The sequence below is a fragment of the Sprattus sprattus genome (genome assembly GCF_963457725.1).
Source record: "Sprattus sprattus genome assembly, chromosome: 1".
Taxonomy (NCBI): Eukaryota; Metazoa; Chordata; class Actinopteri; order Clupeiformes; family Clupeidae; genus Sprattus; species Sprattus sprattus.
In genome coordinates, this window is record NC_137920.1 from 57,467,460 (window position 1) to 57,481,981 (window position 14,522).

Consider the following 14,522-nt stretch of genomic DNA (forward strand, 5'->3'; position numbering starts at 1 on the left):
CCACAGCCAAATGTCTGTGCCAGGGTTGAGAACAAGTGGTCTGGGGAATTTACTGAAAGTTACCAAAATGACAGAACAGACCATTTTTATCTTCATTTTAATTTCATGACTTATTAAAGATTTCTCTGTCGTCACATGCGGTTTGCCTTGAACTTCATATCATATGCCAGAAAGAGGAAATTGTTATTTGGAATTTAGTCAGGATCAAAAATACTGCAGAAATATAGATGACCTTGCATGCCAACAGAAAACAAGGGAAGAATCCACGTATCATTGTATTTGTCAGGGTTCAATACAGGAACGAGCATCAACAAAAGATTCCTCTTTTAAACTATTTATCCTCAAGATATTGTCATCGTTTCATTCATTTTGGTTTCTGTGTCTATGGTTTCAATCATTCAATCTCATGAATGTAATGAAATTACCCCAAGTGGTCTGCGAACACCTGAGCAACAACTACTAGCTCAGTTTTTCAGCAGCCTTAAACAACTCCTTTAAAGCTTCTTTGAGTGACCGTCCACGAAAGGGGTATGGCATGAGGTATAAAAATGATATTCCTTACAACAAAATACTCTAGCTCAAAGGCCACAGAATATGCTTTATAATCATCTGAATCAGCAGTCTGTGTTTCATCAAATTGCCAAACATTAATCCACAAGGCAATGGCTGTTAGTTCATGACTGTAGTTTCACAGAGCCTAAGACTGGTGCTGATGTTCAGCATGGGCAAGCCTTTGTGCATGCACTTCACAGACGACACAGATGTGATAAGATCTGTGATCTCATGGGTATTTACCATATGCAGGGTGCCTGCGGACGGATGAACTTATGCTGATAAGGAAAGCAATGCGCTGAGAACCTCTTTCCAGAAGACATTTCTTGAATGTGGTAGATTTGGAGAGCCATGACATTAGCAGACACCGTGGGGTGGGGGGGGATTTTGTTTTCTGAAACAAAAATAGTACCATGTAATTTACACAGTGAAAAACTATTATCTCCAATGACTCATTCGTGTACAGTCAAACATGTTTGTCTATCAAATTCAGATTTGTCAAACTTGAAATGTGTTTGTTTGTGTCTTGAAAATAAAACATGCTTGATTCAAAGTTTAGAATATACAAATAATCATCTCTTAAAGGGATAGTTCAGGATTTTTGACATGAATCTGTATGGCATCCCCATGACCAGTGTCATGCAATCACGCTGACTTACCCCCGGCAGCGTCCTGTGAGCAGAGTTCTCGTCCAGTTTTGGTCAAGCCGAAAGTAGTCCGGCAGGTTTGCTAGACCCAGCAAAATAAAGCGTTTCTCTTCCCAAAACATTATGTGTTCAAAAGAGTGATATATTTGCATCCCAAAAACATGGTAGTGGAAAAAGTCACACCTCGTTATCACTTGGCCCTATTTTCAGTACGCGAGATACCGCAACCTCACAGCTAGGGCCTACCTGTTTGATTCGCGAAAGTTTGATTCGCCAAAGTTGCCTGAGAGAAACGTCCGTCACAGGAAAACGATGAAAACTGAGAGTCGATTTACCATCATCTTTGTTGCCACAACCTGGATAGTCGCAAGCCTTCACCATTTTTTTTGCACTCAGCTTTATGTCAATTTTATCAAATGTTGTCTCAGTTTTCATCGTTTTCCTGTGACGGACGTTTCTCTCAGGCAACTTTGGCGAATCAAACTTTCGCGAATCAAACAGGTAGGCCCTAGCTGTGAGGTTGCAGTATCGCGCATACTGAAAATAGGGCCAAGTGATAACGAGGTGTGACTTTTTCCACTACCATGTTTTTGGGATGCAAATATATCACTCTTTTGAACACATAATGTTTTGGGAAGAGAAACTTTTTATTTTGCTGGGTCTAGCAAACCTGCCGGACTACTTTCGGCTTGACCAAAACTGGACGAGAACTCTACTCACAGGACGCTGCCGGGGGTAAGTCAGCGTGATTGCATGACACTGGTCATGGGGATGCCATACAGATTCATGTAAAAATCCCGAACTATCCCTTTAATATACTTCCATTGCTGCCATGACAAATCAACTGAATAGCTAATGACTAATTATATACTGTTACGAATGTTGAACTGACTTTTATCATGTTTTCACATCTGACTCACAGAGGTTCTGCAGTAAACAAGAGTGGAAATCAGAAAACAAGAGTAGGAATAAATATTCACTTAAATAGTCCCTGACCTGTACAGATTGCAGAGGTTATAAAAGAAGATTCTGCAGAGGTCTAGGATCATATCGCTATAACAATAGAACAATCAAAACTAGATGTATACTGCTGATTATGTAATATCAGAATAAATACATTGATAACTCTAGCACAGGAATGATACAAGCTCTATGTTTAATATTTAGCTTGAGTCTGGTATAGAAAACCCATAAGGTCGACCATTTCTATGTTCACTTCCACTGTTCATGTTATAGGCAATGCATTAGCTCCTTAAAGATTACTTTACTTTATATCTACTGAACAACAGTGTGGGGGGTTGTCAAACGATGGCTATCACCGCACACAGAAACAAACAGTGTATTTTTCTTAGTGGTTAGTATTATTCTGAAGATGTGCATGCAACAGGAACTGGTGCTTTAGCTCTTTATCACCTTAATCTCACCATCAGATAAGGACCCAAAAAACTCGGAGGTGACGTGCCTTTCTGAGACAATGCTGTAGGCGTGAATTATTCTATTTGGAAAGATATGCCACAGAAATTTCCATTTGTGCCTCAGAGGAATATTAAAGGAGGTACGGTAGCTCCTCAATCACCACTTGAAACCACCACTGCAAGCGACTTCACCCACGACCTCATCTGTCACATCATGAAAACAACCCGCATCTGCCTGGCTCTCGGATTGATCACGATGATGATCATCACCTCTGAAGCTTTCAGTAAGTACCTACATCACAGTTCACTGAGTTTAGAGGGTAGAGTCAGTTTATTCACTGTTAGGAATGAATCATTTGAGTATATCCAGTATCAGGAAAAGAAAATGTCAGTTCTAACACTTAATAAGTCATGTGGACATGCATCTTGAGAATAACAATATCTACACATTTTGTCTTCCTTTTAGTTTATGGAATTGAAACAGCTCCAATGGGTTGTTGTTTTAGCTTCATTGGTACACACATAAACATTCCACTGAGCCAAATTATGTCTGCCAAAAGAACTAATTCAAAGTGCCCCAAGCCGGCCATTGTGTAAGTATAATTCAACAACGTACATATCATTCTTTCCAACTGACTGTGTTGAAGTAATTTTGACTTCTGTCTTGGAATGTAATGATTAACTATTAAAAAAAACCCTACGTGAAATAGACATTAAAACATCAACCTGCCGTTTCTCCCCCAGTGCTACAACAGTTTTGGGCAAAGACTTCTGTGTGGACCCTGCCTCCAAGTTTGGGATAAGACTTGTTAAAAGAGTGATCCAAGCATGATTGACATGTAACCTACCATTTACTGTGTCATGTTCTGTTTTTGAAGAGCCCTTTGGACCAGCATTGAAATTAAAAGCAATAACTTATTTCGTTTGTTTTTCTCTATGATTCTTGTACATATAAAAATAAATGATTTATCAGCACGCAGTTCTCATCGGATTCATTTGTGCTTTGTTCCGTTTACAGGTCTACTTTGTTCTGTTTTCCAAAATATACTGCAAAACATAAGAAAGGGTTAAAGATACAATCCCTCTCAGAGATTATTGGTATCACGACGGTGATTGTCAACTTACTTTGTTAACCAAGGCTTTCAGCTTCAGGCTTTGCGCGTTCCCATAAACGTGTTTGATGCATTATTTGACTCTTCTTCTGTACAAAAAATGACCAATCCTGTGCTGCTGCCTACGTCAGTCAGGATGAACATGTCTTTATAATGGAGAGCTATGAAGAATATAAAATCATTATCCCAGCAAAAAGCTACATTGTTGCTGCTAATAAGGTGAGAGAGGATGCTGGCAGAACATTTCTGAGGCTGTACATTTGTCAGTTAATATATTTATTTTGCCACTCAATGCACCCCACATTCAGAGCTTTTAAACTTTAAACTTGATGCAGCACATTTAAACATTAAACTTAAGAAGTGCATTTAGGTCTGACTGTCACATAATGAAATATAAGTGGAAATCAGTTAAGTGTTTGGCCAAATCAGGGTGAAATTTATTTGATAGATTGTGTGGTTAATACCAATATACTAATGTTTTTTTCAGTTCAAATAATTTTTTCATTCGTTTTTAGAATTTCGGGGATTTTAACAGTTCTACATATTTTACCCAATCCCATCCCTCAGGGAACCCTAACCCATTGCACCATTACACATTTACAATATGACATATCAAAGCAATGGTAAGTATGATAAAAGACTTGGCAGCAAATCAAGGTTGGCCAATAAGTGAGGGGATTAAAAAAAGATGTTGCATCTTTACCTGGTGCTGGCAGCTCCTGGCAACATCTGTTTGTCCAGGGTATGTGTGAGTGGTTTGGAGGTAAAGTACTAAATGCAAAAGTGTGCCCATCAGGAAAGAAAAGTCTTCAATCTAATTTACAATTGAAGGAGATACTGTGGACATGCCGGCACACACCCTAGTTCACCCCCACACAGAGGTAGCTGCCAAAGAAAGCTGTCATGCACACTTATCAATGTTTGTTGATGTATTTGATCCACTTTATGCATCTTCAATAATAAGGAGACACTATCTGTGCACTCAGGGATGGCCCTGGGGTGGGGTACATTTATCTCTATCAAATGGTGAAGTTGTGGACCCAATTTTCCCCTAATTTTCCCAATTAAATGCTTGTGGCAGTCTGCACATAGGTTTAACTGCTTCAGGTAAGTTATTAAGTAGCTTCACTTGCTGATTTATTTTACAGGAAGAGGGAAATTTACAAAACTCCCCTCAGCCGGTCACCTACACCTATGGGCCTTTAAGAATCAGAATCAGAACTGTTTGTATCGGCAAGTCAGTTTATGCCTACCAGGAATTTATTTTGTCATATTGGAGCAGACAATACAAATAAAAGCATAACAACATAATATGTTCTACAGAATATAAGAAAAAAATATATAAAAATTCTAAAAAGTAAAAAATATTAAATATATATATGCAAAGGGTAAGGGTTTTATATTTGCTAGTAGTCCTATGTCCATCTTTTAAAATTAGCCTTACCAAGAACATACCATCTTGTTGTTACACGGAGACAGTTAAACCATGGGGGTCATCAACCATGTGTATGAGTAGACGATCTTCTGTCTACCAGTAGCAGTCCATCATCATCATCATCATCATCGCCTTTTACCCCTACTGGGGCTTAGGCCGTCAACAAGGGTTCTCCAAGCATCCCGGTCCTGCGATAACTTCCATCATAATGCCCTGTAATAAAGGGAGAGGAAACAACTTGATCAGTGCCACATAATCGCGGTCTTTAGGCTAATCATTGCAGCCTACATAATATTGATTTTAGATTAATTTAATTTTAATTAAAGGCACCCAGTGCAACTTTCGAGGCTTAAAAATAAACATTCAATTTCTAGTCTTTTTTACACGTAGTAAGTTTCAATAACTCCATACCATTACATATCGACATTCAAGGAGCAAAGATGAGACGTCGTCGTGTGGTGAGAACTGATAGAAAATCGATAACAACAACAATCGCCGCCATTTTCTTTATTTTTTGTAACCTACAATAAATACAGCAGGATTCCAGTCAATGGAAAAATGGCCTCTCCCCACCGGCGATTGTTGTTGTGTACAATTTTCTATCAGTTCTCACCACAGAACGACGTCTCATCTTTGCGGTTTACATAAAGTTGCACTGGGTGCCTTTAAGAAGGGTCTGGCACTTATTATTAAATGTGTAAACTTGCCTTATCTTCCTTGTTGCACTGTACTGTTGTGATGTTTCGGCTACTTGGAAACCTTGAAAACACATTCAACTTGTTTCCCTACAAACCAGTAGCCTACTGCTTAGAAGCATCAACACCAATGTCTGCAAAACCATAGACATCATAGACCTATATGATGTCTATGTGCAAAACATTTGAATGTCCCGCTCCTTCATCCTATCTGTCACGCCTCCCGTCTCTGGTTTGTCAGACAGAAGTGATTCATTGACCCGGAAGTTAACTTGTTTAAGTTGTAGTCGCGGATATTCTCCGTGGTATGTAGCTATTAAATGATGGCATATTTTCTGTTGTAACCAATCGGATATGAAACGTCTATTTAAAAACGGCTTGGATTTACATGAAGCATACATATAGCCTCTAGTTGATGTATTGCTGCATGCCACCACTTTGAGAGGTCTAGCTATGATATATAGCTAACGGATAGCTGTTGACGCTAGCTACGTAGCTAGCTAACTAGCCACTGCCAGTTTCATCGTTTTACTTGAACTACTATTATTTACTTTATCTAGAGCTATCACTAATGTACCATATGGGCATAGATATGTGATGCATATAGACATCGTTGCTTATAATCACGTTCCTTCTTAGTGCTGGCAATAATATGACAACATGCGCATCTGTATTCATTGGTAATATTTTCACTTCTGGAGTTAAACAGCAACAATAGATGATTGAAGTCTATACCACAATCATGTTAAGATTTGTGCCTGTCCAGCTCCCTATGTGGAGCTGCAACAACTCACTAGTTGTGAGCCGCCTAAATTGTGTTATTCTGTGTGCAGATGAGTGGAGAACCGCATGGAAATAAGGAGTTCCTTGAACAGCTACGGCTGCAGGAGCTCTACGGAGAGAAGCGTGGGAACGTCGATGACCCCTACACATATGTGGACCCGGAGGACGGTACTGAGTACGACTGGGACCCTGACAAGAGAGCTTGGTTTCCAAAGGTAAACTGAGTAAAAAGATGACCGCTCAGACAGTAATTTAAGGTTAAATCACCACGTTCACTGCTTATGTTCAACACAAGCTCAGTTGAGCTAAAATTACTCTGTGAATAACTACAATCCTGCTCAACATTATTGGCACCCCTAGTGAATATGAGCAAACAGGCAATGAAAAAATGTCTTTGCTGTTTATCCTCTTGGTCTTCCACTCAAAATATTCATAAAAATCTTACCTTTTCATTGAGGTAAAATAATTGAGAGAAAACGATGTTTTGACCTTAAATAAATATTATTCTTCAAAACATGTGTGCCACAGTTATTGGCACCCCTTAATTAAATGTTTTAAGCAGCCTCACTTTGCAAAGATAACAGCTCTGAGTCTTCTCATATAATGCGTGATAAGGTTGGTGAACACATGGCACGGTATCTGACACCATTCTTACATACAGTATCTCTCCAGATCCTTCAGATTCTTAGGTCAAGGCTGGTACAATAGGTTTCAGCTCTTTACACAGATTTTCTATGGGGTTTAGGTCTGGGGACTGTGATGGCCATGGCAAAACCTTTATTCTGCGGTCGGTGAACCATTTTTGTGTTGATTTTGAGGTATGCTTAGGATCATTGTCCTGCTGGAAGGTCCAACCATGGCCCATTTTAAGCTTACTATAGGGGGCTGTTAGGTTTTCATTTAATATCTGCTGGTATTTGATGGAGTCCATGATACAATGTATCCTAACAAGATGTCCAGGGCCTTTGGAAGAAAAACAGCCCCACAACATCAAAGAACCGCCACCATACTTCACAGTGGGTATGGGGTGCTTTTCTGTATGGCTATCTTTCTGTCTACGCCAAACCCACCTTTGTTGTTTTTGCCAAAAAGCTTTATTTTGGTCTCATCTGACCATTTAACTCTGTCCCATTGAAAGTCTGACTTCCATTTGGCAAACTGTAGGCACTTTAGTTTGTTGTTGATTGACAGCAGAGGCTTTTTTCTGGCAACCCTCCAAAACAACCTGTTGTGATGTAGGTGGCGTCTGATGGTAGTTTTGGAGACTTTCTGACCCCAAGACTCAACTAATGTCTGCAATTCTCCACCTGTGATTCTTGGAGATTATTTTGCCAGTCGAACCATCCTCCTCACGGTGCCTGGGGTCAATGTACACACACGTCGTCTTTCAGGCTGATTCTTAACATCTCCTGACGCTTTAAACTTCTTTATTATTTCCATGATAGTGGAAATGGGTATTTTCAACTGGTACGAGATTTTCTTGTGTCCATTTCTTGATTTGTGCAGCTCAACAACTTTTCATCGCACATCGTCACTGTGTTCTTGGGTCTTTCCTATTGTGATGAATGACTAATGGAATTTGGCCTGTGTCACCTCATATTTGTCCGTCAGTGGAACAGGAAGTCATGGTTAACCTCTTAAGAGTTCATAATTAAACAGGTGAACTTAAAAATGTAAAACATGACTGGAAATATACTTCAGTTAGATTTAAATTATAAGATTTTTCTAGGGGTGCCAATAATAGTGGCACACATTATTTAATCTTAAACGTTGTTTTTTCTTACAATAATTCAACTTCAATGAAAAGGTAAGATTTTTGTGAATATTTTGAGTGTAACACCTAAAGGATAAACAGCACAGACATATTTTTTCATACCCTGTTTGCCCATATTCACTAGGGGTGCCAATAATGGTGAGCAGGACTGTATATATAATTTGCTCTTTGTGAGTCAGCGCATGGTGTATTGACATCAGTCTGATTGATGTCCTTTTTTTTGCAGCTAACAGATGACTTTTTGGCAGTGTATCAGGCAAACTATGGCATTACTGAGAACCAGGAGGACAACGCAGCTGCATCCTCTGAAGACCCAGGAGCCAAGGCAGGGGAGCCCCAGAAGCCAGAGAAGAGTGATGACCCAGAGTCCAATGCAAAAGGGGAAAAAAGGAAGAAGGAGGGAGATCCAGGTTTTTTGTTTTGTTTTTTGCCTCCAAAAGGCTCTGTAATGTTATACTCTATCTATTTTGAATCAGGACTGTTTAAGTAGACACCAGATGTGTCCTAACAGAGCATCCCCTTTTTTGTTTCGATTGCAGGCTGGTTTGATGTGGAAGAAGATAAGAACACAAATGTTTATGTCTCAGGTATGTTTTCTGATACATTTTATGTAGAATACTATTCACCTTTTCCTTGAATTTTATGTAGAATACTATTCACCTTTTCCTTAAGTACAATTTAAATAATGTACGTATATTTTGTTACATTAGGCTACACACGTCTCCCTACTTTTACATTCAATAATTTGTTATTCACGCACGTACAGCGTAGACGTAGACGCCACAGTGGCCTCTGGTTCGTACGCCAAAGGTGCAGCAATATTGAACCAGGGCACATGACGGTGTGAATCTATGGAAGTAAATACCAAAACATTAGTCTCTGAGTGGAAATTCGCAGGAAAATGGGCTGCATTGGAGTGTGGACCTTGTAGCACTGGATCCAGACATGGCAAGAAATGTCCAAGTTTAATTAGCTAATGTTAGAAAGCTTAATATCTTACTGGGTACATTTAATGTTTCAAGCCTAGTCTATGGGTTAAAAAGCCAAAGTTTGTTTGTGTGTGGTTTATTCTAAGACTGATTAAAGCATAGGCCTACTGTCTGTTGAAATGCTAGCCACACGCCAAACCACAAAGCAATTCCACTTTGGGCACCCAAAAGGCCAGCAGCAGCCCTCCACCCTAAAATGTATTTATTTATTTGTTTTTTAATTTGGTTTATTCAGAATGTGATTTGCGTGAATGTGCAGATGTCTATGTTACATTGTGATTATTAGAGAAGCTATTTAAATTTTAACATATTAGGCTAAATCCCACATTTTAATGTAATACATATGCCTAATATGTGTAACAAATATCAGATGAAGTTACCCACGGCTTGAGTACTACTTTTATGAGATATATTTTAACCTTTACTCAAGTCATTTTTTTGATGGGTACTATAACTTCTACTTGAGTCTTTATTATTAACTATTAATAACAATACTTGCACCTGAGAACAGCTTTTGTTCACTCCAACCGCCTTTGAATATGAGAGACTAGGCAGATTGCCAGACAGAATTGATGTGATTTCTATTGAGATGGACTGTGATGACTGAGAGCTTAAACTCTGTAGTTTAGAAGAGGTTAATCCCACTCTTACTTCTGATCTCTGGGGAGGAGGGTGTTGGGGGATTATTTAGTGATTCATGTTAAAAGGATCTGCTAATTCATGACAAAGTAATTAGAATTAACCAATATCCTTGCAATCGAAGTGAGTTTGATTCGTTTAGCTGAGTAAAAGTCTTCACTTTCAATGTTTTTTGAATTTGGAATGCATACAACTGCGTCATCAAAAGGTAGTTTTGACAATATGCTTAGTCAAAGATAGTCTCCTGAACATTCTGGTTGATCAAATCAAATCAAACTTCATTTTTACGGGGAATTTCATACAAGGACGTAACACAATGCGGAGGTAACCAGTTAATGCTGGTTTTGTTTTGGGTCAACTGACCCACCTAATTTGCGCATTCATATCCCCTGCCTTTCAGGCCTACCCCTAGACATAACTCCAGAAGAGTTTGTGGGGTTCATGACTAAATGTGGAATCATCATGCGTGACCCCATCACAGAGGAGTACAAGGTGAAGCTCTACAAGGACAGAGAGGGTAACCAGAAAGGAGATGCACTTTGTTGCTATTTGAAGGTATGGCCAGAAAGTCTCTCTGAGTAGATTATGAAAAAGTTTTAATGGTGTGCTAAGGAACTGTGATGCTCATTTATGATCCCCACTGACTGGACCTTGGACCTTGACCTGACTGGATTGTATTGCTTTAAGAGCTATGTAACTGTGGTCCAAATGTTTACAAAGCTAATTGTCACAATTAGTCTTGACTAATTATTACGAGTATTCTGTTTTAACAAGCCAATCAGCAGAGGCTTTTGTACCAGTACACTGTTGGTCATGTTAACATAATTTCTTTGGTGTGCTTGAAATCATAGTTGCAATGGTCCTGAAAAGCCGGCTTACTCATGCTACCTGATAGCGATGTAGTCATATACAATTTTCATTGGTTCATTTTAAGATGTCTTAGTTGCTGTTTAAATGGGAAGTGTCAGTTAGATATGTAGCAGGCCCAATTATGCTTTATTGTTTGTTTGTTGCAGATTATGTCTGCTGTTTGTTTTGAAATGTGTTTTTAAAAATGATCTGTTCCTCTCCTGGTTTCCAGAAAGAGTCGGTCGCCCTTGCCCTGCGCCTGCTGGATGAGAGTGAGATAAGGGGTTACCAGCTGCATGTGGAGGCAGCACGCTTCGAGCTCAAGGGCACGTACGATGCCAGCAAGAAGAAGAAAAAGTCCAAAGAGTACCGCAAGAGACTTAAGCAGCAGCAAAAGTATGCTTGACATTTGAAATCTCGAAAGCGATACTGCTGGGTTTGGGGTGTTTACAAATTGAAAAAAATAATAATAATGGGGTACTCACTTCCTTGAGGACAGAAGCTGCTATGATGTAAAGTTATTTTTGCAGTGTTGGTGGTGCTCTGTGCAGGGGGGGGGGGCTTGGTGGGCATCCACATAGATGGTGGCAGCCCTATTCACGTACCGCATATAAAAACACAGAATCTTGCCATAGCCATCATCTACCTTTTATTGTACCGTGTGTGTGTGCGTGAGTATGTGTCTGTCAGGGGGTGTGTGTGGCATGGTTCTTTGCAAAATTACTATTCTGTGTACCATTTGTATGCAATCATGCAATCTGATACCTCCACTCTTGCTCCAGGCAGTTGGACTGGCGGCCTGAGAAGAAAGGGGAGACTCGTAAGCGCCACGAGCGAGTGGTGATCATCCGGAACATGTTTCATCCCAGTGACTTTGAGGTGAGACAGGACACAAACCTTGTCAATGAACACAAAAGCACCTCGTCAATGAATCACAAATGCACACATTAACATAATGCAGCAAGAGAGATATCAAGCAGTATACAGGCACTGTGGTCTGCAAATGTAATAACACATCCAAAGCAACATTTCAGAGCAGGGAAACCCTGATTTACCTGCAGCCAAAATAATATGCCTTGTAATGCAGTAGAAACACCAGTGATGTTGATGGATGATGATCTTACATCTGGGAAAATGTATCAGTAACATTTATCCACCATTTTTAATTGAAAGCCTAGATAATATTAATAAAATAATCCATGTTATCACGTTTACATTTTTGAATCGCGTGTGGGTGTGGGTGTGGGTGTGGGTGTGTGGTCTGTGTGACGCTGTCTCCGAGAAAGAGAGAGACTTAAAAAAAGTGAGTGGGTGTGTCGTTAGAGAGAGCAAGTTTGGCTACATTCTGCTTGAAGCAGATGCTTTCCTCCTCGTCTCCCGCTTGTCAGTGTCTGGTTAAATCAACAGACTCCTTTAGAGGAATGCAGGTGTGTGTTTGAGTCATACTGCCATGTCTGTAGTGGTTGGCTTTCAACTTCCTCACACCAAACTCTCTCATTACGACCAGTGACCCTTTTTACCCTTCATTTAACAACTTAAGCATTCTAAGCATGCTAAGCATTTTGTTTGTCTTACCCCATTTTTCAGGCCTGGAATTTTTTTTCTTCTTAATACAGCAAAATGCCTGAAAAAAGTGAACTTGAAAAGAATATTTTACTGTTCCTTCAGAAATATGGTTGAGAAACTTTTTTCTTATTCCTTTAGAATAAAAACTGCTGGCCTCAGTGCAAAAAACTTGCCATCCTTTTGCAGATGACTACATTTGTCCTTGTTATGTTAAATGTTGTCTTGAGTTTGTGTAATGTGTGATTTTCTCTATTCAGGAAGATCCTCTGGTTTTGAACGAGTACAGAGAAGACCTCAGAACTGAGTGTGAGAAATTTGGCGAAGTGAAGAAAGTCATCATATTCGATGTGAGCAAAAACAAATCCCCTTGACTTCCTTGAAAACCCTACGTATGCACAGCTGTAGAATACAGTATAGTAAATTACACAAAGCATACTTAAATCATACCTAAGATAACTTTCCTTTTGTGCTATGTGTACGTGTGCCTTCCTTCCTCAGAGACACCCTGATGGAGTGGCTTCTGTGGCGTTTAAAGAGCCCGAGCATGGTGACGCTTGCATACTGGCATTAAATGGCCGGTGGTTCGGAGGGAAGCAGCTGTCTGCTGCACTGTGGGATGGCGCCACTGATTATACGGTGAATGCTTGTTAGGAAATGTATATATATATGTATATGTATAAATGTGCAAACTAGGCCCCAGAGTGTCTTCTGAAACATTTCAGGTATAGAGTAAACTGATTAATGCTAATGATATACGATGTTCAATTAAGGCAGGTTCAGGTAATATTATCATCTACCTCATTCTGTTCCTTCCGCAACCTTTCTTCAACTTCCTTATTCCCTCTGTCTCCCATCCCCCTCTCTTGAATACTTCTTCTGACTCCTGCTCTTGGCCTTCTGTGTAGGTGGATGAGACAAAGCGTGAGCGTGAGGAGAGGCTGAAAGGCTGGGAGACTTTCCTGGATGATGGCAAGGGGGGCAAAGAGGCCTCCACCGCAGCTACGGCGGTGGCCGCAGCGCAGGGAGAAGCCCCGAAAAGCAGCGGAGCAGATGCAGCACCACCAGCTACAGAACCAGCAGCATCCACGAACGCCTCCAACGGCCAGGGCACAGCTGCAGCCACGGCTCCAACGCCGACTCCTGCTCTGGGCCCGACGGGGGCATCGGAGAGCCTTGAGGCAGACGAGGAGTCCCAAGACCGGGCCGCGGAGTCAACAGATAGCAGTGTGGCTGGTAGTGATGAAGATGATGAGGAAGAGGATGCTTAGAGGGGAGATGACTCGGTAGCCTCATCTCATACTAATCTCCACCCGCTCTAAACCACACTGCAAAGCTCCCACAACACTGCCTTGTCTGTCCTGATTTCTTCCTTTGTGTGGCCGTGCAACGTCATCAAATTGTGATATTTCAGTAGGAGCTCTTCGTGAGACGATGATTGCCCCCTTCGTTTGTGGAACTGTGCTGTGCAGCAGTGTTTTAATTTGTCATTAATTCATTGTCATGTCTTCAGTTTCCCGTGTTATTTTGAGATTTTTTTTTTATAATTAAAACTCTAAAGTAATATCATTGTTGGGTATTTTGTTGTGAGAAACCTACCACTTCTAAGACTAACTACTATCTCATGTTTTAAGACTTTTGAAGAATTTTGGCTGAATCTTATGTTAGAAAAAGAGAAGATCAATTGAATTATTTTTAAAAAAGTACTTCTAGTTGTTAATTACATTACAGGTGCACTCTTGTGGCACTGTGTTCATGGAAGCAATATTCATAGAGCTTGTGAAACATAAATTGCTCAAACTGGTGAATTTGAACATCTGTATTCAGCGTCTTTCTTCATATTTGCTTTAGAGCTTTTCATGGCCACAAACATCCATGTCAGTGATCTAAAGGTGCATCATTACAGCCCAAGTGTCATTATGGAACCTGCCTGTAGCTGATCCCCCCCCCCCCCCCCCATCCCCCTCACTAATATAACATGTCTGTTACCAGTCAAACTAGACAGGCCACATTCTGTATGCTAGAGCCCATGAAGCCACATACCACTGAAAGTTAAAGTATCGGCCAAG

General features: G+C 40.3%; 1 protein-coding gene across 1 annotated transcript; it reads left to right on the forward strand.

Annotated features, from left to right (window-relative positions):
- Positions 1-6,125: 6,125 nt before the first annotated feature.
- htatsf1 (HIV-1 Tat specific factor 1) lies at positions 6,126-14,267 on the forward strand. Its single transcript, XM_080835476.1, has 10 exons — positions 6,126-6,161; positions 6,690-6,854; positions 8,640-8,823; positions 8,953-9,000; positions 10,442-10,596; positions 11,123-11,286; positions 11,673-11,769; positions 12,714-12,803; positions 12,955-13,092; positions 13,362-14,267. Exons 2-10 carry the CDS (start codon positions 6,690-6,692, stop codon positions 13,722-13,724), a joined length of 1,404 nt encoding a protein of 467 aa, XP_080691602.1. The 5' UTR covers positions 6,126-6,161; the 3' UTR covers positions 13,725-14,267.
- Positions 14,268-14,522: the final 255 nt, after the last annotated feature.